We start from the raw sequence: 22038 nt of genomic DNA on the forward strand, positions 1-22038 counted from the left end.
CTCTAGCGGTAGAGGGCCGCAGATACGTAGACATGAGGAATAACGATGTAGTATGTTAATAACGTTTGTTTTATTTAAAACCCTGTGAGAATTTTCACGTAAAAAATTATGAGGCATTAGTTTTCAGTACACCCCGGTACTTACTGTGCATATACAGTAATTCCGTCGGAGATAGCAGAGGACTTGGAAGAACAGCTGAATGAAATGGGCAGCAAAATAACTGAGGATGGTCGAAGTAGAGAGGATATAAAATGTAGGTTGGCGATGACAAAGAAAGAAGAAGAGAAATTTGTTAACATCGCGTACAGATTTAAGTGTCAAGAAGTCCATTCTGAAAGTATTTGTATGGAGAGCAGCTATATATGGAAATGAAACATGGACGATAACTAGTTTAGACAAGAAGAGAATAGAGGCTTTCGAAACGTGATGCTATGAAAGAATGCTAAAGATTAGATGTGTAGATCACGTAACTAATGAGGAGGTACTCTGCCTCAGATCGCTATGGGACTTAACATCTGAGGTCTTCAGTACCCTAGAACTACTTAAACCTAACTAAACTAAGGATATCATACACATCCATGACCGAGGCAAATATCAAAGCTCATCTACACTACTGGCCATTAAAATTGCTACACCAAGAAGAAATGCCGATGATAAACGGGTATTCATTGGACAAATATATTATACTAGAACTGACATGTGATTACATTTTCACGCAATTTGGGTGCATAGATTCTGAGAAGTCAGTCCCCAGAACAACCACCTCTGGCCGTAATAACGGCTATCATATGCCTGGGCATTGAGTCAAACAAAGCTTGGATGGCGTGTACAGGTACAGCTGCCCATGCAGCTTCAACACGATACCACAGTTCATCAAGAGTAGTGACTGGCGTATTGTGACGATCCAGTTGCTCGGCCACCATTGACCAGACGTTTTCAATTGGTGAGAGATCTGGAGAATGTGCTGGCCAGGGCAGCAGTCGAACATTTTCTGTATCCAGAAAGGCCCGTACAGGACTTGCAACATGCGGTCGTGCATTATACTGCTGAAATGTAGGGGTTCCCAGGGATCGAATGAAGGGTAGAGCCACGGGTCGTAACACATCTGAAATGTAACGTACACTGTTCACAGTGCCGTCACTGCGAACAAGAGGTGACCGAGACGTGTAGCCAATGGCACTCATACCATCACGCCGGGCGATACGCCAGTATGGCGGTGACGAATACACGCTTCCAATGCGCGTTCACCGCGATGTTGCCAAACACTGATGGGACCATCATGACGCTCGAAACAGAACCTAGACTCATCCGAAAAATGACGTTTTGCCATTCGTGCACCCAGGTTCGTCGTTGAGTTCACCATCGCAGGCGTCCCCCGTCTGTGATGCAGCGTCAAGGGTAACCGCGGCCATGGTCTCCGAGCTGATAGTCCATGCTGCTGCAAACGTCGTCGAACTGTTCGTGCAGATGGTTGTTGCCTTGCAAATGTCCCCTATCTGTTGACTCAGGGATCGAGACGTGGCTGCGCTACAGCCATGCGGATAAGATGCCTGTCATCTCGACTGCTAGTGATACGAGGCCGCTGGGATCCAGCACGGCGTTCCGTATTATCCTCCTGAACCCACCGATTCCATATTCTGCTAACAGTTATTGGATCTCGACCAACGCGAGCAGCAGCGTCGCTATACGATAAACCGCAATCACGATTGGCTACAGTCCGACCTTTATCAATGTCGGGAACGTGATGGTACGCATTTCCCCTCCTTACACGAGGCATCACAACAACGTTTCACCAGGCAACGCCGGTCAACTGCTGTTTGTGTATGACAAATCGGTTGGAAACTTTTCTGATGTCAGCACGTTGTAGGTGTCGCCACCGGCGTCAACCTTGTGTGAATGCTCTGAAAAGCTAATCATTTGCGTATCACAGCATCTTCTTCCTGTCGGTTAAATTTCACGTCTGTAGCACTTCATCTTCGTGGTGAAGCAATTTTAATGGCCAGTAGTGTATAAGTGGCCTTTTGATCAGTGAGTAAAAATGGGTTCTCAGTATGTCCTTATGGCAGGAAATTCACTTTTCTATTAACTAGGAGATCTTTTCTCTCCTCGTGGATTTTGATGTTGGAGCTCGAGTCCGTCGCTTATTGTGGTAAGGGACGTTATCTTTAGCAAGGACAGCATGAGGTAGTAGATTAGGTAATAATCTCTCCTTCAGCTAGTTTCCATAGTCGTCGTGATAATCACCCATTTTCTGACTTCGCTGCAAAGGCGTTTCGCCCGCCATCACAGATAATGATACTTGAACTTCCTTTTGAAGCAGGTTTCGACAGATCTTGTAGTGAATTGTCACTACATCTGTACGATGCTGTGTGGCAAGTGCGACCATATCTCTCGTCCATATAGACAATAGGATGCACTGCCGTCTGTAAAATGGCTCTGAGCACTATGGGACTCAACTACTGTGGTCATAAGTCCCCTAGAACTTAGAACTACTTAAACCTAACTAACCTAAGGACAGCACACAACACCCAGCCATCACGAGGCAGAGAAAATCCCTGACCCCGCCGGGAATCGAACCCGGGAACCCGGGCGTGGGAAGCGAGAACGCTACCGCACGACCACGAGATGCGGGCTGCCGTCTGTATTCTCGGATACTTTTTAAGTAAGCAATTCGTTTTGTCCTTATATTACATTGTTCCTGGAGAACTTCTCGGTTATCTGCCATATTGTTCCACATAAATCCTAGAGCGCGAAGAATTTTGCGTGCGTTGAAAATGTTGTGGATTCACCTGTTCTGCATGCACTCTTCCCAATTCTCTCATGATTCAGCGAACGGAAATGTAAATTTTAGTTTCAATGGAGCACCTAGCAGAGCTTCTCTTTCATGAAGTGGTAGACATTTGCAACGATTCCTGTGCTTGGCTATGAAGAAATTTGCCCTTTAACATGCTTTGTACAGATGGAATTTTCCATTTCGAATGTGTTCTCCCAGAGTGTTTTCTACTGGCGCACTCCGCCCGACTCGATGGCAACACGCCTGATGCTGCATTGTGTCTACTGCTCTTCGTGTCTGCGGTGCTCACGTTTGTTTGCATGAGATATGCTGGCGGTACTCGTAAAAGGTCTCTGTGGAAGAAGCGTCAGCGGTTCAGAAGCAGGCCACCCACCGGTTACAACCGGTGTGCCGGAAGTAGCCAGCGGACTACGGGGTACAACAATATCGAACTTCCAGGCGTCATGAAAACTAAGTTCCTCGTAACGACGGCCTAGTATAAAACATTCTCCGTTTTTCTTGCACGTAAGATCTGTATAAAGCCCCAGGCTCCTGACAGTCACCACTCCCTCATCTCCGCTCTATCCAAGCCAAAGCCACAACTGCCTCCGACTCCTCAAACTCCTCTCTGGCCGGAAATGGGGGTTGAACCCCTCTACCATCCTCCACACCTACAAATCCTTAATCCGTCCCATCCTCTGTTATGCCAGTCCCGCCTGGATATCCGCCCTCCTTCCACCACCCCCCCTCCCCACCTAATTCTATAAGTCCCTGAAGATCCTCATCACCATGCAATCTGCCTCACCTTCTGTATACGCCTCCTGTCCCCCACATGGATCCTCTATGACCTCATCCTTTCCCCCATCTGCTCCTATTCCTCGAACATATCCGCATCCTCTACACCTCCCGCCGCCTTGATCCCCTCATCCCCTCGTTGCTCCTCTCCTCTCCAACCCCCACCCTCTGCCACACCTTCACTGTTGTGTCCCCCCCTACCCTTCACCTCAACACCATCTCCTTCCCCAAGGTGGCTTCCGTCGACTCCCCCTCCCGGATGATGCCCTCCCTCCCTTCATTTATCCCTCCTATCAACTCTGATCCTCACCTCCCCATCCCTTCCTCTGTCCTTTTCCCAGGCTCCCTCTTCTTCCCCCACCCATTCTGATTTTTCCCTGCTTACCCTCTCTCTGCCTCCCTTCTCTCCCCTGATTCCTTTTTGCTCTCCCCTCCACTGCCTTTCCCACTCCTTTTTGCATCTGCCCTGCCCCCCCTTTTCAATGTCCCTTCCCTCCATCGGCTCCCCTTTTTTCCTTTTCCTCTCCTTCCCCCTTTTTCCCCTCATTGGTCTGGGTCCCCCCCCCCCCCACTACCGCAGTGTCACCTGTATAGTGTTGTTTTAAGTGAGTGTTCAGTGTTGTGTGTCCCCTGTCAGTGTTGCGAACAGCCACCATACTGTCGCTAGTTGTGTTTTTTTCTCGTGCAAACAGACACCAGACTGCCGCCCAGACTGTACCTGTCTGCTTATTGTGTGTCTTCATCCGCATCATCACTGCAGTGTTTTTATATTTTAAACTCCACAACTTTCCCCTATTTTACAGTTTTTTATAATGTTACTGTTTTATAGCCTTTTTAGTTGTTTGCTTATTTTCTCATCATGTTTTTTAACTTTTCTGTTGGCTGTAGAGCAGCATATTACACTGCTGCCAGCCCACCCCGCTCCTCTCTGGGGGGGGGGAATCAAAATGCAATAAAGGTAAAAAAACAGTCACCACCACCGGCTTCGGCAGGAGCGATTAACTGTAGTGGCCAAAACAGCCCATGGACATCTTGTGACTGATTAGCGTAGGTCATCAATATGTCACGCTCCTGCAGTTGGTGGCACTGTTTGCGATGGTACACGATTAGTCTAATTTAAATGTGACTCGTCAGTCATCGAGGCTGTTTAAATAAAAAAAGAAAAAATGGAAAAAAGTGTAAACGGTGGGTAGGCACCTGTATGGAAATCGAAAGCATGCAGGGTAGAACCACTGATTTTCCAGTCTGCCTTTAACCTGGCATTCACTTTTCTGTGATCTGGAGATCGCCAGAAGCGACACATCATTCGAGTTCCATTAAACTGTAGGTCATGTTTTCCCAGTTGGATACCTGGGATTGGGTAGGGACACGCCAAGTGGCGTTCATTTGAAAGACTTGCACCTGGCCTTTGAGCCAGGCCAAATTATTATGAGTATTATATGCTCAGCACGATCGCTTTCTTGCACGCACCACTAACATTACATCAGACTCCCAGTATGTAGAAGCATGGGAGAACACTTCCAGTTTCATACAAAATTATTCTGTTTTTATTTGTGAGGCTGTGAGTTACGTTTGTCCAAAGTATTGTCATTTGATTTTGCCAAAAATTTATTACAAGCAATAGACTTGTTTGGCACCCTCAGCCACGCCACGTGAAACAGCGTCATTTGGGCTTGAAGGTTGGTGCTATTTACTTAGTACTACACCAAATAAAGTATAACTGTTCTGTGTTCCATGTTGGCAGCATGGAATCACTTCTGTGTCAAATGAAGCTGAGATGTTTGATGTACAAGGTTTATTCGGAAAGTAAGGAACAATCGGTCGCGAAATGGAAACCACAGTGAAAATCCGATGAAGTTTTGCACAGGGGTGTTGGGCAGTGTCTCTAGTATGCCCGTCGATCGCGTTACGTCAGTTCATTTTGGTTCCGAGCGCACACAGGGAGCACATAAAGATACCTAGAACCATAGTGCCTCCCGCCAAGTACGAGGGGCTGGTGAGAAATTTCGCCTGAAGCTATACGGCCATCATTACCTAACTGTCATACGTTTTCTTCTTCAAGACAATTCTCAGCCGCATTCTGCAGGGGCAATGAAGATGCTCCTGCATCGTTTTCAATTGGAAGTGTTTGATTACCCAGAATACAGCCCTTAATTGTCTCCCCCCCCCCCCCCTCAGAGTTTCATCTCTGCTCACATGAACCGCTGGATATGAAGACAACATTTTGGCAGCGACAACGAGCTGTAGACCAGCGTAGAGAATTGGCGGACAATTGGTACAACGCTACGACAAACGTCTAAGTCGCATCGGCGACTATGGAGATAAGTAGCTGGAAGTTGTAGCTAACTGTTGCAAATAAAACAGTTTTGACTTTCACTGTGGTTTCCATTCCGCGACCTATTCTTCCTTACTTTCCGAATATCCCTTGTAACTGGTTGGCAGAATCTGATAGTCAGTATGCCAGAAGACGAAGATCTCTTTCATGATGCAATATGGGCTCACTTCTTCACCAAACAAGCATGTAGCATTCAGTATATGAGTGCATGCTGAAAACTAATGTCTCCGAATATTTTATGTGAATTCTCATACAGTTATTAACTTTATTAATATTCTACATTTCTATCCTTCATGTCTACATATTTATTTCTCAACATAGCCACCCTAGCGACGAACACATTTCTCCCAACGAGAGACCAGTTTGTTGGCATCGCAATGTAGAACGTTTGACCTTGTTGACGGAGCCACAACCTCATACACATGTTTGCAAGGCTTCATCACTATCAAAGTGAAGTTCTCGACGGTGTTGGGTTTTGGAAACGGATGAAAATCGGATGGGGCCAAGTCGGGACTGTGTGGAGGATGACCGATGACAGCTGAAGGAGAGAGGAGCCATCTAGAGGCAGAGGGCTGCAGCCTGCGTCAGGAAAGCGGAAAAGTCGGCCGAGCAAGATGCGTGACATGTAATAACTCAACTGATACTGAGAACAGAATAAAAAGTTCGGAGGCATTATCTTTCAGCATGCCCTCGTAGTAATTTGGCACAATGAGCTCATTGCAGCACGAAAAGAAGACGACCTGTCTGATGTAATCAATATTCGCCTGCAGCAGCCTGAAGCTGCGTGGTCCAGTGTTGCAGGATAGTACGAGTCGTATGTCCCCACTAATACTAAAATTAACGCGAACTTTTGGTGCAGCGTGAATCAAAATTACTGAGGGTTATAAATTGACAGCCTCTGTTCCGCCACTGCTGCGTCCTCGATAATGCTGCAGCAACAGAAAAGGTGCGCCTTCGAGGTCCTTTCTTTTCTTTTCTTTTCTTTTCTTTCTTTTTTTTTATTTTTTTTAAATACTTCTGTACCCCGCACGCCATATTACGGTTGTGGCGGGCAGTATTTCTTGTACCGCTATCTGATTCCCCTTCCCTCATCTACTCATGGATGCAGCACGAGAAGATTGTTTATCGGTAAAGCTCCGTATGGCGTCTAATTTCTCTGATTTTCTCGTGATAATTTCACAAGACGAATTTCGGAGGAAATAATATATCGACTGATTCTTGGCCGAACGTACATATCTTCTCGAAATTGTAATAGTCAGCCTCTCGATGATACACAGCGCATCTCTTGTAGCATATGCCACTGAAGTTTGTTGAGCATCTCCGTAACTGTCTCGCGCCGAGTAAAGGATCCAGTCACGAAGTTGTACACACATGCTCATAAATTAAAGATAACTGCCGAATGTGGTGCCACACAACGTGGGACTACACAAAACTGGCGCTAACGACACAATCTCCAAGTCCACGGTATTGGTGATAAGTTGAGAAAACCGTCCCGAAACACATGTGCTACAAAACGCAACTGTTTCCTGTGCATGTACCCCGAATCAATATGGGATATGATCACCAAGCACACGTACACAGGCCACACAACGGGTTGGCATACTCTGGATCAGGTGGTCGAGCAGCTGCTGGGGTATACCCTCCCATTCTTGCACCAGTGCCTGTCGGAGCTCCTGAAGTGTCCTAGGGGTTTGAAGACGTGCAGTGATGCTTCGACCGAGAGCATCCCAGACGTGCTCGATGGGGTTTAGGTCTGGAGAACAGGCAGGCCACTCCATTCGCCCGATACTCCACGATGGCAGCTCGGTGGCGCCGTGCGTTATCATCCATCAGGAGGAAGGTGGAACCCACTGCACCCCTGAAAAGGCGAACATACTGGTGCAAAATGACGTCCCGATACTCTTGACCTGTTACAGTTCCTCTGTCAAAGACATACAGAGGTGTACGTACACCAATCACAATCCCACCCCACACATTCAAAGTACGACCTCCAAACAGGTCCCTTTCAAGGGCATAAAGGGGTTGGTATCTGGTTCCTGGTTCACGCCAGATGAAAACCCGGCTAGAATCACTGTTCAGACTATACCTGGACTCGTCCGTGAACATAACCTAGGACCATTGTTCCAATGACCATGTACTGCGTTCTTGACACCAGGCTTTATGGGCTCTCCTGTGACCAGTGGTCAGTGGAATGCACCTTGCAGGTCTCCGGGCGAATATACCATGTCTGTTCAGTCGTCTGTGGACTGTGTGTCTGGAGACAACTGTTCAGTGGCTGCGGTAAGGTTCCGAGCAAGGCTACCTGCAGTACTCCGTGGCCGTCTGCGAGCACTGATGCTGAGATATCGGTCTTCAAAAATGGTTCAAATGGCTCTGAGTACTATGGGACTTAACATCTATGGTCATCAGTCCCCTAGAACTTAGAACTACTTAAACCTAACTAACCTAAGGACAGCACACAACACCCAGCCATCACGAGGCAGAGAAAATCCCTGACCCCGCCGGGAATCGAACCCGGGAACCCGGGCGTGGGAGATATCGGTCTTCTTGTGGTGTTGTACGCTGTGGACGTCCCGTACTGTTGCGCATAGATACGTTTGCTGTTTTCTGGAATCGTTGCCATAATTTTGAGATCATACTTTGCGGCACACGGAGGGCCCGTGCTACGACCTGCTGTGTTAAACCTCCAGTCACCCTAGTATTCTACCCCTCATAACGTCATCAATATGTGTTCTTTGAGCCATTTTCAACACACAGTCTCCATTAGCGCGTCTGAAAACGTCTGCACACTTACTCGCTGCACCGTACTCTGACATGCACCAACACACCTCTGCGTATGTGGACTGCTGCCAGCGCCACCGTGCGACGACTGCAGGTCAAATGCACCGCATTGTCGTACCCCGAGGTGATTTAAACCCGCAAACCGCCCACTAGAGCGTTGTTTCACCATGTATCAGCATTTTCCTTAATTTATGAGGATGATGTATTAACACGCTCGATAATAGTCGTAGAACGATGAACAGCATTGCAGAACAGGTCGTAGAAATGTTTTACCAGCGGAAAAACTCCCGTATCAGAGCACAAAAAACGCGAATAAAATCCATTTTAAAAGGCTGTCGGAGAAGTGGGGTACCAACTGCCTCATTCTACCTTCCTCAGCACCTTTAAAATCTTTGGCTTTCAAACATACTCGCGCTCTTTTTAACATGCAACTCACCTCTCACTCCTACAAGCTCCCCGGTCACTCCCTCACACCCGCTAATTAAACTCTGCAAGTCGCTCATACCCATCCACTCCCATTTTCGCATCTCGCTCACTTATTCAGCCCATTTCGCTATCATAATCTCTTTGTCTCTCTAAATGTTGCCATCCCCTGTCTCGCAGCCACTGCCTCCTTCGTTCTACCCTAATACTATCGCTGTTTCCCTCTTCCTCTCTCTTACTGTTGATGTCACATTCATTCATTTCAACAACTTCTGTCTCTTCTCATTGTCACTATCTCTCTCTTCCGCTCTGTCATTGTCATAGAGTCTGTACCTCGTTGTCACTGGCTCCCATCCATTTCCGCTTTCTCTTTATTCCTCTCCCACTGGCATTATATCCTTTATTTTTTTCCTAGCGCTGTTCTATCACTGTCAACTATATTCCGCTGCCCCCTTTCTCTCACTCTGCGATTATCTCCTTCACTTTTTTCTGTACTACAACCAATCTCTGCTAACTTCCAGTGTTTATTACTTTCTGCTTCTTTCCCACTGCCACTTCTCCTTCTCTCTCAACATAAAAATTCGCGAATATGTGCGCATGACAGTTTCTGGGAACATTTTTAAAGCTACTGATGCGGCTAATACCCCAACTTGACACTCAGAGTCTTTTAAAAAGGAGCATATTAGCAATTTTTGTGCTCCGATAGGAAAACTTTCACGCTTGTTCCCTTATTTCCCCTGTCACAGAAGAGTATGTGACTCATATGAAAAGAATGTTAAGAGTCAGTAAAATTTTGATTGTTTACTTACGTGAAATTGAGATAACACAAAACTAATTTTACACCTGTGGCAGTATTTTACGTGCACAAAACTTTTGCATGTGCTTTAGTACCACGACATGGCGTTTCCAGAAACTTCTGATGATAGCGGAGACACTTTTCAACATATTTCTCCGTGGTACGTAACTTGATAAACTACGTTTTCGCCTCTAAAATGGTTCAAATAGCTCTGTGCACTATGGGACTTAACATCTGAGGTCATCAGTCCCCTAGAACTTAGAACTGCTTAAACCTAACTAACCTAAAGACATCACACACAGCCATGCCCGAGGCAGGATTCGAACCTGCGACCGTAGAGTTCGCGCTGTTCCAGACTGAAGCGCCTAGAACCCCTCGGCCACACCGGCCGGCCGTTTTCGCCTCACACCAAATTTGACGTGTATTTCCCATTGATGGCTGCATACCTATGTACGACGTGTTCACCCAAACCTTGGTTAATCTGATGATAATGTATAAAAGGAAACAAGTAATTAAAGAAAGTATTCACCACACAGCATGTGACGTCCATGTATTTTTATAGCGTCCATGACAGCGCTGATACAACCTTCAAGATTGGCGCAAACACCTGCGTGGTGTCACCGCCAGACACCACACTTGCTTGGTGGTAGCCTTTAAATCGGCCGCGGTCGATTAGTATACGTCGGACCCGCGTGTCGCCACTGTCAGTGATTGCAGACCGAGCGCCGCCACACGGCAGGTCTAGAGAGACTTCCTAGCACTCGCCCCAGTTGTACAGCCGACTTTGCTAGCGATGCTACACTGACAAATACGCTCTCATTTGCCGAGACGATAGTTAGCATAGCCTTCAGCTACGTCATTTGCTACGACCTAGCAAGGCGCCATTACTAGTTTATATTGAGCTTCTTATTAATGTACCGTCAAGAGCGATGTACACCAATTATGGATTAAAGTTAAGTATTCTACCAGCTACGTACCTTTTTTATTAGACACAACTCTCTGACCTGTTCCAGACCTTACGCCAGTCTGCGTGTGATTAAACGCGTGCATTTCGGCCCCCTCTAGCAACACGGTGTTGGCTCTTCTGCCAACACAGCAACCTGCATTTTAAAATAATTTCGTGGAGAGACAGGGATTGGGCGAAATCGATCAGTCAACCAACAGCTCATTTGGAGTGTAGGAGACACGTTTTGAGCTCTCTGCCGCGGAGGTAGTGTGGCAGTGTGTGTTTTGGGAGTTAGTAGTCAGCGATCAATAAAGCTGTTCTCTCTGTGTGGGAAGTTCAGAAAGACTTGGGAAGGCCGATCCCGTGGACGGGTATGTGAACTGGCTTAGTCAAATGCCTGTTTTCAAGGCAGTTAGTTGCTGGTGATTAGCGACCGTATACAGACTCTGTAATAAGAGGCCATCTAGCCGAGTGTTGAGCAAAAAATTAGTTGGAGGTGTGTTTTCTAATGAACGAATCAGATTTGGCGGCGCTTATTGGAAGATAATAAATTGAGTATTGCTCCAATGGAGATTTGAAGTATGGAATTAGCCGGCCGAAGTGGCCGTGCGGTTAAAGGCGCTGCAGTCTGGAACCGCAAGACCGCTACGGTCGCAGGTTCGAATCCTGCCTCGGGCATGGATGTTTGTGATGTCCTTAGGTTAGTTAGGTTTAACTAGTTCTAAGTTCTAGGGGACTAATGACCTCAGCAGTTGAGTCCCATAGTGCTCAGAGCCATTTGAACCAAGTATGGAATTGTTGTGTACCGCCTTCTCCTGTTTGTCGCTCAACTGTGACCCTGTTGCTTACAGAGACGATCGTAGGATATTGTTATTGATCGTGAACTTGCTGAGTACAGTGTTCGCTGTCCTATCCAGTGGTTCGATTGGGGAATTTTTTGAAAGTTGTCGGATAACTACAGGGCATTGATTAGTGAAATGGAAGAATTGACTATTGTAGACCTGTTTCGTGACTCAAAATGAGACTGGCGATTCTTATTTGGCTTGATAGTATATTTTTAGCAGTGCACAGAAATTATACAGGTCCACCAACAAATGTTTCGGAGTAAGCTTCCAGAACAATTCATCATGTGATTTGTCTCGCACACCCCAGGATACGAAGAACACTAAACAAAGAAAAGTGCGAGGTCATCCACATGGGTACTAAAAGTTGGCCGATAAATTTTGGGTATACGATAAATCGCACAAATCTAAGGACTGTCAATTCGACTAATTACCTAGGAATTAAAATTACGAGCAAGTTAAATTGGAAAGACCACATAGATAATATTCTCGGGAAGGAGAAAACAAAGACTGCACTTTGTTGGCAGAACACTTAGAAGATGCGACAAACCCACTGAAGAGACAGCCTACATTACACTTGTCCGTCCTCTGCTGGACTATTGCTGCGCGGTGTGGGATCTTTACCAGGTAGGACTGACGGAGGACATCGATAAAGTGCAAAGGAGGACAGTTCGTTTCGTGTTATCGCGCCGTAATAGGGGTGATACTGTCACTGATATGATACGCGAGTTGGCGTGGCAGTCACTGAAACAAAGGCGGTTTTCTTTGCGGCGAGATCTATTTACGAAATTTCAATCACCAACTTTCTCTTCCAACTGCGAAAATATTTTGTTTACACCCACCTACGTAGGGAGAAATGATCATCATAATGAAATAAGAGAAATCAGAGCTCGAACAGAAAGATTTAGGTGTTCCTTTTTCCCACGCGCCATTCGAGAGTGGAGTGGTAGAGAAGTGGTATGAAAATGGTTCGATGAACCCTCTGCCAGGCATTTAAATGTGAATTGTAGAGTAACCATGTAGATGTAGAGTAGATGGGCTCTGGCCGTGGCCGCTAGTCGGACAACGCCAGACGCCGCAGAAGCTCATTGGGTGGGACGAAAAGAAACGTATTATGCTAAGCCGATTGGAGTCGAGGTGTTTCGGTGCTGTAGATTGCCATTACGTGTTCTCTTCTACACCAGATGAAGCTGTGTGGTTTGACGTTGCAGTTCATAATACGACTTAAGTGTTACGCCTGTAAGGAGTTCCATTGCTATACCAGATAGTGCTGCGTGGTTTTGTATTACAGGTTGGTAATTTGGCTCCAACATTATGCCTGACAAATCTGAGTAGTTCGTATTTTCAGCTTTGTAGTACAGCCCCAGCATTTTACATTTACAGGTGAATTTCGTGGTGTTGCAGACTGTTGACATGGGCAGCTTGCTATGCTGGATGGAGGTGAGTGGTCTGGTGTTGCAGCGGCTGACGAATCTGAGTGGTTTGGTGTCGCAGGATGGCATTAGGAGCCAAACATTACGTCAGTTGGAGCTGAGTGGTGTCGTGATGCAGGTTGATGAAATGGGCCAACTACTATGCCAACTGGAGCCGTGTGATTTGGTGTTGCACGTCTAAGGGTGCGCCCAGTGTTATGCCTGATGAAGCTGAATGGTTTGCAGTAGCAGACTGGTGGTCCAGGGCCAGCCTTAGACCAGCTGGAGCTGACTGGTGTGGTGTCGTAGACTGGGAGATTGGGCCCTGGTGACGCTGGGTGTTTTGGTGCCGCAGGTGGGCAGCATGGGCCCGACGCTGAGCCGTGGCGCGGGCGTGATGGATCCCGGCTACCCTCTGCTGCCGGCAGCCTACCTGCACCCACACCCGTACCTGCACAAGGCCGAGCCCTTCTTCCTCACCCCAGGTAAGCCGCGGCTCGCAACATCCACACAGCCACTAATGAATTATTTACACTGCAGATTACATATCTGTTAGGCAGCTTTTTAACTGTGTTGACGAGATCCAGTCGCTCTATCATCAATAGTTCCATGTTCCAGGGGATTTCACTCATGTCAGAAATGTCACGAACGAAGTGACAAGGTTTTACGTTATAGCCCCAATATACACTACTGGCCATTAAAATTGCTACACCACAAAGATGACGTGCTACAGACGAGAAATTTAACCGACAGGTAGAAGATGCTGCGATATGAAAATGATTAGCTTTTCAGACCATTCACACAAGGTTAGCGCCGGTGGCGACACCTACAACGTGCTGACGTGAGGAAAATTTCCAACCGATTTCTCATACACAAACATCAGTTGACCGGCGTTGCCTGGTGAAATGTTTTTGTGATGCCCCGTGTAGGGAGGAGAAATGCGTACCATCATGTTTCCGACTTTGATAAAGGTCGGATCGTAGACAATCGCGATTGCGGTTTATCATATCGCGACATTGCTGCTCGCGTTGGTCGAGATCCAATGACAGCAGAATATGGAATCGGTGGGTTCAGCAGGGTAATATGGAACGCCGTGCTGGATCCCAACGGCCTCGCATCACTAACAGTCGAGATGACAGGCATCTTATCCGCATGGCTGTAACGGATCGTGCAGCCACGTCTCGATCCGTGACTCAACAGATGGGGACGTTTGCAAGACAACAACTATCTGCACGAACAGTTCGACGCCGTTTGCAGCAGCATGGACTATCAGCTCAGAGACCATGGCTGCATTTACCCTTGACGCTGCATCACAGACAGGAGCGCCTGCAATGGTGTACTCAACGACGAACCTGAGTGCACGAAAGGCAAAACGTCATTTTTTCGGATGAATCCAGGCTCTGTTTACAGCATCATGATGGTCGCATCCGTATTTGGCGACATCGCGGTGAACGCACATTGGAAGCGCGTATTCGTCATCGCCATACTGGCGTATCACCCGGCGTGATGGTACGGGGTGCCATTGGTTACACGTCTCGGTCACCTCTTGTTCGCATTGACGGCACTTTGAACAGTGGACGTTACATTTCAAATGTGTTACGACCCGTGGCTCTACCCTTGATTCGATCCCTGCGAAACCCTACATTTCAGCAGCATGATGCACGACCGCATGTTGCAGGTCCTGTACGGGCCTTTCTCAGAAAATGTTCGACTGCTGCCCTGGCCAGCACAATCGCCAGATCTTTCACCAACTGAAAACGTTTGGTCAATGGTGGCGGAGCAACTGGCTCGTCGCAGTACGCCAGACTTTACTCTTGATGAACTATGGTATCGTGTTGAAGCTGCTTGGGCAGCTGTACGTGTACACGCCATCCAAGCTCTGTTTGACTTAATGTCCAGGCGTATCATGGGCGTTATTACGGTCAGAGGTGGTTGTTCTGGGTACTGATTTCTCAGGATCTATGCACCCAAATTGCGTGAAAATGTAATCACATGACAGTTCTAGTATAATATATTTGTCCAATGAATACCCGTTTATCATCTGCATTTCTTCTTGGTGTAGCAATTTTAATGGCCAGTAGTATATTTTTTTTCTTAATTTTAGTCCCTGAGTGTTCTTCTTGCCAGAATTCATGGAACACAGTACCTGAAAAGTAACTGAAAGATTCTAGACATACAGAATGATTCGAAATTCTCTTACCATTGAAATGATAGATATGTCTCTCGTCATGAAATGTGTATTTAAATGAAAGTTACCAAAATTTGTAAGTGACAAAGTGGTCTCAACTTGTTTTCCTTCATGTATATCATGTAGAAACCAATTATCTACCGTAGCTTGCAAAGCCCTATAGACACATTTCTTGGGTAATGGATAATATCTTTTCTCGTATTCCATCTTTCAAATCACTGATTTAACTTTCCATTTGTATACATAGTCCTATAACCAAAAATCACGTCCGGTAATTGTGGAGGCCAGCATAATGGTTAACCAAGACCGAAGAATCTTGTGGAGAATGTTCGGTCAAGATCTCTACGATTGGTGCGTGCATTAATGCGTTGATATGCCATCTTGGTAGAAGAAACTCAAGTGTCAGATGTAGCGGAATTACGTCAATGAGATATTCTTGCAACATCGTGAAGTACACGTCCGCATCCACAGTGGGGGTTACAGTTGACCAGAGATTCACCTAAGGAGAGCCACATTCATGTTCTTGAATTTCATGAGAATTTTCGTCTTGTGGTGCAGTTCTTCTTGTTGTGTTCGTGGACAATAACATCATGTAAGTTAAAAATAGAAATTGAACCCACTGATGATAGCACAAAAGTGCTGAAACATGTATAGGTGAAACAAAACAGAAAAAGGTGTCTTGCATAATGCGGAACTTCTCAACCCATGAGGATTTTCACTGATACATCGATAAATAAATCCACATGTTTCAAACGTAGTCTCATTGGTTCATTATGTAGCCTTACCAATAAAAAATGTGCTGAAGTTTGCTTAATTATTACGCTGAAGCCGAAACTTTTGCGAAGGCCCTAACGGTATTCAGAAAAGATAGGCTAAATACAGTTGGCGGTGCCATGTTTGTCGCTGTTAGAAGTAGTTTATCTTGTAGCAAAACTGATTCAGATATTTCCTCTGAGTTCATATGAGTAGTGGACATTCTTGGCAGCCGGAATAGAATAATAATTGCATCCTTTTACTGACCTCTCAACTCAGATTATACAACTGCTGAAAGGTTCAAAGAAAACTTGATTCTAATTTCAAACACGTACCCGTCACATAAAATTATGGTTAGTGGTGTCTTCATTTTACCCTAGAAATGTTAAAAAAAATATATGTTTAAATCCGGAGGTACGCATAAAACATCATCCGAAATTGTGCTAAACGCATTCTCTGAAAATTATTTCGACTAATAAGTTCATGAGCCCACTCGAACAGTAAACGGTTGTGAAAACACACTTCACCTCTTAGCAACAAACAGTCCTGAGCTAATAACGAACATCAAAACAGATAAAAGAATTAGTGAACACCGGGTTGTCCTAGCGACACTGAATGCCATAACTCCCAAATCCTCCAAAAATAAACGAAAAATATATCCTTCAAAAAAGCAGTTAAATATTCGCATGACGCTTTCCTGAGAGACGATCTCCACTCGTACCAAATTAACAATGTTTGTGTAGACCAAATGTAGCTTGAATTCAAGGAAGTAGTATCGACAGCAGTTGTGAGATTTACACCAAATAAATTATCAAACGACGGAGCTGATCCCCCATGCTACACGAAACAAGTCAGAACACTGTTAGATGTTGCAAAAAAAAAAAAAAAGAAAAAAAAACATTCCAAATTTAAACGGACGCAAAATCTCCTAGATTGGTGATCTTTTACGAATGCTAAAATTTAGTGCGGACTTCAAAGCGAGATGCTTATAATAGCTACCGTAACGAAGCCTTGTCTCGAAACCTGGTAGAAAACCCAAAGAGATTCTGATCGTTTGTATGTAAAGTTTGCTAGCGGCAAGACACAATCAATGCCTTCTCTGCGCGATACCAATGGAAATACTAATTGATGACAGTGTTGCTAAAGCAAAGTTACTAAACACAGCCTTCCGAAATTCGTTCACCAAAGAAGAGGAAGTAAATATTCCAGAATTCGAAAGGAGAACAGCTGTCAACATGCGTAACTTAGAAGTAGACATCCTCGGGACAGTGGAGCAACTTAAATCACTTAATAAACACAAATCTTTCGGCGGTGCAGACTGTATACCAATTAGGTTCCTTCCAGAGTATTCTGGTGCAGCAGCTCCATGATTAACAAACATATAAAACCGCTCGCTCGACGAACGATCCGTACCCAAAAACTGGAAAGTTGCACAGGCCACACAGATATTCAAGAAAGGCAACAGGAGTAATCCATTAAATTACTGGCCAATACCATTAATGTCTATATGCAGCAGGATTTTGGAACACATATTGTGTTCGAACATTATTAATGACCTCGAACAGAACAGCCTATTGACACATAGTCAACACGAATTCACAAAACATCGTTCTTGTGAAACACAAGTCTTTACTCGCGCGAAGTGTTGAATGCTATTGACAAGGTATTTCAAATTGATTCCGTATTTCTAGATATCCAGAAGGCTTTTGACCTTGTATCTCACAAGCGACTTGTAGTGAAATTGCGAGCTTATGAAATATCGTCTCAACTGTGTGACTGGATTCGTGATTTCCTGTCAGAGAGAAGACAGTTCGTAGTAACTGATAGAAAGTCATCGAGTAAAGCAGAAGTGATTTCTGGTGTTCCCCAAGGTAGTGTTATAAGCCCTTTGCTACTGCTTATATACAGGGTGTCCCAGCTATCTTGTCCACCCAAAATATCTCTGGAACAATAACAGCTATTGGAAAACGACTTTCGCCAGTATCAATGTAGGGCTGAGACCCATGAATGTACATATTTGGAAACATTCTAAAACGAAAGCATATGTGTTTTTTTAACACAAACTTACGTTTTTTTAAATGGACCTCCTATATTTTTTCTTCAGCAATCCATAGCATGACAAAGCAAATACACAATGGCGTTGATTGCATCGCAATATTCCCATTACATCCCGAGATATTGAGACGCGAAGTTGACGCTTGAAACACCCGACACGCGCTGCTAGCGCACGTCCTGAGGCTCAGGCGTGAACCCCATGCTGCCCGTAATCGCTATGTGATTGACATGCGTAATCACACGTCCATACTTATCAAGAGGTCCGAAACGAATAATACGGTCTTCTGCCATCCTGCATTAACGTCCTGAGCCTCAGGACGTGCGCTAGCAGCGCCTGTCGGGTGTTTCAAGCGTCAACTTCGCGTCTCAATATCTCGGGATATAATGGGAATATTGCGATGCAATCAATGCCATTGTGTATGTGCTTTGTCATGCTATGGATTGCTGAAGAAAAAATATAGGAGGTCCATTTAAAAAAACATAAGTTTGTGTTAAAAAACACATATGCTTTCGTTTTAGAATGTTTCCAAATATGTACATTCATGGGCCTCAGCCCTACATTGATGCCGGTGAAAGTCGTTTTCCAATAGCTGTTATTGTTCCAGAGATATTTTGGGTGGACAAGATAGCTGGGACACCCTGTATACAAACGTTTTAGGAGACAATATGAGCAGCCGTCTTAGGTTGTTTGCAGATGACGCTATCGTTTACCTCCTAGTAAAGTCATCAGAAAACCAAAACAAATTGCAAGACTATTTAGAAAAGATATGTGCATGGAGCGAAAATTGGCAGCTGACCTAAACAATAAAAAGTGTGAGACTTAGAAGATGCAACAGATCTGCTAAAGAGACTGCCTACACTAGCCTTGTCCGTCCACTTTTGGAGTACTGCTGTGCGGTGTGGGATCCTTACTATACAGAAAAGTTCAAAGAAGAGCAGCACGTTTTGTATTATTGAGAAGTAGGGAGAGAGTGTCACGGGAATAATACAGGATTTGGGCGGGGCATCATGAAAACAAAGACATTTTTCGTTGCGGATGAATCTTCTCCCGAAATTTCAATAACTAACTTTCTCCTCCGAATGCGAAAATATTTTGTTTATGTCGCCCTACATAGGGAGAAACGGTCGTCATAATTAAATAAGGGAAATCAGAGCCCGCACGGAAAGATATAGGCATTCGATTTTCCCGCGCGCTATTCGAGAGTGGTATAATAGAGAATTATTGTGAAGATGGTTCGATGAACTCTCTGACAGGCAGTTATGTGTGATTTGCAGAGTATCCATGTAGATGTAGATGCTGTAGATGTATCTGGCAGTTAATACTCCGATTTCGAAATATATATGAGTAAAATGAACTTCTAATAAACTGGTAGTAATCAGTATGTTCGTTACCCCGAATTATAGAGTTTTCTAATTAGTAGTGTAGATTTCCCATTTGCTGATACGTCTGGAAATAATCAGCTACCAATTTCACAGAAGAATAGCTCAATAAGAGCACAGATGACGAATATAAATAATGCCTGATACAGGTAGCCTGAATATATCAAGTCAACACAAATTAAACATACTAACGCTGATGTTCCCTGTATCACGTAAGCCTCACATGGACACATCACCGACAATGAGTTACCTGACGCATCAAACATTCCAGCTGAACGGGAGACGATAGAAACAAATCCATTTGTTGAGAAGCCGGTTTTTCGCCATTTCATGAACGATGTGCACTTATTCAGCGTCAGCTACAGAGGACCACAGACACAAAACGTAGCCATCTTTCGTTGCACCTTTGTGCCCATTTTCGAGGTATCATGTAATTCACATCTGGGAATCCTTAAACAATTCCGGCCGAACTATCCAACACACTCCGTAGCCACCGAATTCATCAACACTCAGTCCTGCAGTACACTCTAACGACTTAATGGAATGGGACACTAGTTCATTCGATTTATCCCTGACCTCCTTTTGGATGTTCTGGCAACACTTTGTGCAGCATTTCACTGGCTAACCACGATTTCATTCAGTGGTGAGCCGTTTCTCTGTGTTACATTTAATGGAAATTACCATTCCACGAATGCTGCACTCTTCCTGACTATCAATCTTTTCGGTCCTCTGGGGGTATGCTGGTATTTCATCACTTATCCGTATCGACACAGTGCTGGAGAATAGGACAAAGTGGAGACGTTTCCACCAGGCCTTTGAGTTCTTTATCAAAAACCAGTAAAGAAGAAAAAAGATACTAATTTAACGTTCAGTGGATGACAATGTTATTAGAAACGGCTCATGAGTTCGCAAGAGACTAGGATGAGGAAGGAAATAGACCGATTCCTTCCCAAACAAAACCATCACGAAATTTGCTTTAACCGAACTACGGAGACCACGGAAAATATGAATGCGTTTGCTAAAGTGGGGTTTCATCTTACAGTTAGCTTCCCTCGAGAAGCCTGAGTCACCGCGCCATCTGGCTCGGTTAGGCACCGTCATTTCGTTCGCGAATTTTCAAGTCCCACTGGCGTTTGTCTAGTTGTACGCTATGAGATTAGGGCGTACTTTGTCTAAGTTTGATACATTTCTCATTCTACATATTTGCTGAAATGGTTATAACGCTTCGATCGCTCATAGCGTATCTCCCTTCATATCAGTTTTTTCACTTACTTCCTCGTAAAGTGACGACCCTCTCCCCCCTTCTGCCCGTCAAGCAGACATGTTATCTTGCGCTCTTCCTCCTTTCCTCTGTGCCGTCTTTCACTCAAATTCTCCCCACCCCGTTTGTTCCACAACCATTTTCTGTCCCACTCGCTGCCATCTCTCACTCTCTACCTCCCCCTCTGTCCCAGGTCCTCTCGCGAGTGTCACTTGTCTCCCTGTCTCACTTCTCCTTTCTCCCTTCCCCCCCCCCCCTCTCTCTTCTGCTTATCAACATCCTCTTTCCCCTTTAACACACCCACTTGTTTGCCTTCTCTCACGGTGTTTGTCTGACCGACATGCTACATGTGTCTGGTTCACTCTTTCTACTGGTCTGTGTCTCCCTTTTCCCAACTTCCACTTTCTCTCTCTCTATCGCTGTCTTTTCCTTTCTTTCCCACTTTCCTTCTCTTTCTCTCTCAAAAACTTTTAAGCGCCTCTCGATTTTCTCTCTCTACATCTCCTTTTCACAACCTCTGTCCTTGCCGGCCGCGGTGGTCTAGCGGTTCAGGCGCTCAGTCCGGAACCGCGGGACTGCTACGGTCGCAGGTTCGAATCCTGCCTCGGGCATGGATGTGTGTGATGTCCTTAGGTTAGTTAGGTTTAAGTAGTTCTAAGTTCTAGGGGACTGATGACCACAGATGTTAAGTCCCATAGTGCTCAGAGCCAGCCAACCTCTGTTCTCTTTTAGATCTCCCTTTCCTCCTCTAATTTCACTCCCTTCTCTTAGCCTATAACATTCGCTAACTTTCAAGTCTTCCTTCACTCTTTGTGTTTTATTTTGAGTCATCATCTTTTTCTTAATTTAATACTTTTCTCTTACCAGCACCCGTCTCTCATTCTTTCTCTCTCTCTCTCTCTCTCTCTCTCTCTCTCTCTCTCTCTCTCTCTCTCTCACGCATATGCGCACACTCACAGACAACACGTTCATTGTCATGAATTGCTTTGTGAATCTACAGAAGACTAAACATTTGCGTGTAGAATAATCCTTAAAAAATCCTGACAGCTCAGACTGTTTGCCGCACCGGAACTCGAAACTGGATTATTGGCTTCCACAGGCAATGAATGCTCTCAGCATATGAGCTATCGAGACATGACTCACGACCTAGCCTCATAGTTTTGCTTCTGCCTCTGCAGACTACAAGGTTCATTCTAATCTAGAGAATACCTTTGGGAGAAGAGAAACAGAAATTACATAAAATTAAATTAAATCAAAGTAAATACGTAATGATACTGAAAAAAGTAGCAACAGACATC

The 22038-nt window shown here is 45.2% G+C and overlaps 1 protein-coding gene across 1 annotated transcript in view; it reads left to right on the forward strand.

Moving 5' to 3' along the window:
- The window catches only part of LOC124545886 (brain-specific homeobox protein homolog), a 116478-nt gene that overhangs the window by 38278 nt on the left and 56162 nt on the right, over positions 1-22038 (forward strand). The window contains exon 2 of the mRNA XM_047124846.1: positions 13459-13588. Within this exon, the coding sequence (XP_046980802.1) occupies positions 13459-13588 (130 nt within the window). The remainder of the gene's footprint in view (positions 1-13458; positions 13589-22038) is intronic.

This window comes from Schistocerca americana, chromosome 8 (genome assembly GCF_021461395.2).
Source record: "Schistocerca americana isolate TAMUIC-IGC-003095 chromosome 8, iqSchAmer2.1, whole genome shotgun sequence".
Taxonomy (NCBI): domain Eukaryota; kingdom Metazoa; phylum Arthropoda; class Insecta; order Orthoptera; family Acrididae; genus Schistocerca; species Schistocerca americana.